Here is a 3,716-nt window from a genome sequence, read left to right as displayed (position 1 = left end):
TTGTTATTATTATTTATTTAAAAAATAATTTAATTGTTAGTTAAGTTGGTCTAATTGATTTATTTATGAATCTTATTGAAAACACTTAATATTGGCAAATAAATTTTTTTATTTTTTATTTTGTTGATAATTGGATGCAAAAAATATTTGAAAATCAAAATGAAAAAATATAGTATTTAAAACATATAAAATAAAATAAGATAATTGCAACGGCTAATAAAGACATACTATTCATAGAAAATGGAGAGAAAACATAAGTCTCCACTACATAGGTGGAACTAACAATAAGTGTGTCAAGGTTTTATTTTCATCTATTAAATTAAAAAAAAATTGAAGAGAGTGTAAACAAGTGTCATGTATTTGAATAAAATATGAATTGTAAATGATAAATTGTATTAGAAAATGGAGTAATGTATATTTAATTGTATTTGAGTATATATATATATATATATATATATATATAACACAATAGTAAGTTGTGATCCTCTTATTGAGAAGTCTTGGGTTTGACTCTGACTCTACACAAGCTTAATAAATAATAATAATTAATCACATCACATGATAAACTAGAAGAAGAGGATATGAAAATTCATCTTCATAATGAGACCATAGTGCTCCAGCTCCTCGCAAATTAATAGATGGCATGGGTATTAAATTTTGTCTTCTCACCCCAGCAATCTCTGTCCCAGATCAAGGCGGGGTGCCTGATTGAGAGAAGAAAGCGTAATATAGTTGTATAGAGTTAAGCAGGACAAAGCATTATATATTTTTGTATATGTTTCTTAACATGCTCGAATCATTCTTATTATTTTTATTATTAAGATGATGATATTGTTATTGAAAAAAGTTACAAGTGGTTGCGACTAATCACCCCACCATTAAGATCCATATAAACATAAGCCCGAAGTTTCATGTCAGCATAGAGTACCCATCCACCGTTGAAGATAGCTTGAAATTGATTGAGACAACAAAACCCTAAGAAATGGAGCACTCATCGTACAAACTCATGGTCAGCAACGAGAACGAGAAGCGCAAATGGAAAACAATAGTCTTAGATCTGGAGAACACCCTTATTTATTCAAGCTCCATAGTCATCCCCCAATATGAGTACACAATCTCCGTGAGAGGCCATCAGGAGCACTTAGCCCCAAGTACAATCACATACTACGTACAAAAGAGGTCCGCAATAGACCTTCTGATGGTAGAACTGGTAAGAAACAACTATGAGATAATAATATTCACCTCAGCCACCAAAGAATACGCAGACGCCATTCTCGACAAGCTACAAATCGACATTATTCACAAAGCCAACATAGACATCCGCCTCTACAGGGACTCCTGCCTCCTCTCTAACAAAGATGACTATGTCAAAGACATCACAATCCTTAAAAGAGACCTCAAAAATGTCATAATTGTGGATGATAATCTGCCGAGCTATAAACTTCACCCGAAAAATGCCTTCCCCGTGTAACCATTTTTTGGGGATTTGAACGATCGAGAGCTCTGCCGGGTAAGAAACCTCTCCATCATCGTGATGCTATCCTGTGATGTGAGAGAGACCATCAAAATATATCTGGCCATAGGTGTGCTGGAATAACATTTAATATTCTTTTTCATTTAGTTTTCAAGTAGTCAAACAATTGAATGATATTTGTTTTCATCTAGGTAAAATGTTTTTGATAAATGAAAATGGTCTAGAATTTCTAGTCACTTGGAACCTATTTGCCTTTGAATGTATTTAATAAGTGGTATTGATAAATACCTTAGATATTATTAAAATAGATTAGGTCATGATTGAAGGGCCATTATGGGACAAGATTATAAGCACATAGTCAAGGATGTATGGGTGGTATTGCATATTATCATTAATGAGAGAAGATTAGAAGTAAATAGTGCTATATTATGCAACAAATAATAGTTATAAATTAATTGTGACATTCTAGGTATCATATCCTTACAATTCAACATAATTTATTCATTTATGTCTCTCTTTACTCTCCTATAGTTTTTTTCCTCTTTTCTTCCTCCCCTTTGCTTACATATTATCTCATATAGCTATTAAAGGAGGATAGGATTCATGAAATTATACCTACTTCCAACAAGTACATATTTCCTAGCCTAGTTAGATGAGAATCTATAATTATTCATCAATGATGAATACATGTCTCTTTCAAGGGAAATACTTCTATAATGTCGGATCTATGAGATCTATGGGATGAAGCTTAGTTAGTCTACAAAAGTGGTTCCCACTTTTTATGCATAAAGTAAAATTGGCACTTAATTATTTGTTTTTATTCTTTACACCTTCAAACAAATTGGAGGCTTCATTCAAGGTTTCCCAAGGAGTTTTTTTGAAGATGCTTATGTTCATGTTTGAACAAACCCCTGAGTGGATTATTTCGTGAATTATGGTAACAAGGGTTACTTTCACCAAAAAATAAAAAAGACCCAGCTAAGATACATCTAGAGGAGATGAAAAGTTACCTATGATCAAGGGTAATTATAAGAAGTAATTACTACCCATGTATATAAGAAGATGCAATGAAAATATGTCAATTTCTTAATATTAAAAAGGGAAAGGAAGAGGGGAAATGATGAAAAATAAGATTAATGTGTTTATGCTAGGGATAATAAACACATACACACACATAATATTCTTAATATTAAAAAGGGAAAAGAAGAGGGGAAATGATGAAAAATAAGATTTTTGTATTTATACTAGGGATAATAAACACAATACACACAAATAAATGCAATGATCTTATTTATTATCCTTCATAAATAAATGCAATAATCCCTAATAAATGTAATAAAAATGTTTAATATCCCTATTAAATGTAATAAAAATGTTTAATATCCCTAATAAATGTTTTAAAAAAATTTAATATCCATAATAAATGCAATGATCTTATTTATTATCCTTGGTAAAGTGTAAAATATTGCACAATTTTTTTAATAAGGTAATTGTTGCCTTTGTAAGATCCTCTAGCTCGGTAAACATTGATGATAGCTATAAATTTTGGATAGAAATAGGCTATCTAACTATCTGCATCGCATTTTTATCTAATTTTTTTCTTATCTCTCCATCAACTTTCCATGTGTGTCAATATCCGGTGCATTCACCTTCTCCACAAGTAATGCTAAATGATCTAGCATTGGTGCTTTTTCATCCAAAGTTACATATCTAGCACAATTTGCAAGAGAATATCCTTAACATCAATCACCACTTGTTTTTTATTTAATTCCTTTCATAGTTTATCTTGTTTGTCTTTCCTTGTACATAATTCACTATATTCCTTCAAAGCATTAGGATCTAACTTGTAGGGTCATAATAAGGAATTACAATTACCTCATCTAGAGTTACACCATATCTTTATGTCTTATTCTTCTTGACCTTATCCTTATAAGTTTTTGATCTTTTCTTAAGAATAATTTTGGTGGAATAGGAGCCTTATGCTCCTAATTTGTCTTTGTTGGCACATTCTACTTTTTTTTCTTTAAATTGTTCTTTTGCTTCTCGTGGGATTCTTTCTGAGTGTTATTTTTGGGTGCCACTTTAGGTTTTTCCTTAGTTGTCTTACCTTTTTCTTGCTTCTTTAATCCCTCATGTTGAGTTCTTTGAACATTTGGCCTTTTACTTGTTCCAATAGAAGAAGTATCTTCAATATTTGCATTGGTATATCCTTTATTTTGTATTGTTCCATCATTTCCTTTGG

General features: G+C 31.1%; 1 protein-coding gene across 1 annotated transcript; it reads left to right on the top strand.

Annotated features, from left to right (window-relative positions):
- Positions 1 to 982: 982 nt before the first annotated feature.
- LOC149563261 (uncharacterized) lies at positions 983 to 1,471 on the top strand. Its single transcript, XM_089828105.1, has one exon. It carries the CDS (start codon positions 983 to 985, stop codon positions 1,469 to 1,471), a length of 489 nt encoding a protein of 162 aa, XP_089684231.1.
- The last annotated feature ends 2,245 nt before the right edge of the window (positions 1,472 to 3,716 follow it).

Source organism: Cupressus sempervirens, chromosome 4 (genome assembly GCF_028749045.1).
Source record: "Cupressus sempervirens isolate cs-2001-9-10 chromosome 4, ASM2874904v1, whole genome shotgun sequence".
NCBI lineage: Eukaryota > Viridiplantae > Streptophyta > Pinopsida > Cupressales > Cupressaceae > Cupressus > Cupressus sempervirens.
The sequence above is the reverse complement of the archived record's forward strand: the minus strand, read 5'-3'. Positions and strand labels throughout refer to the sequence as shown.

What these genes read in the sequence shown, in the direction of transcription:
- LOC149563261 (XM_089828105.1), top strand. Translation starts at nt 983, where the DNA reads ATGGAGCACTCATCGTACAAACTCATGGTCAGCAACGAGAACGAGAAG.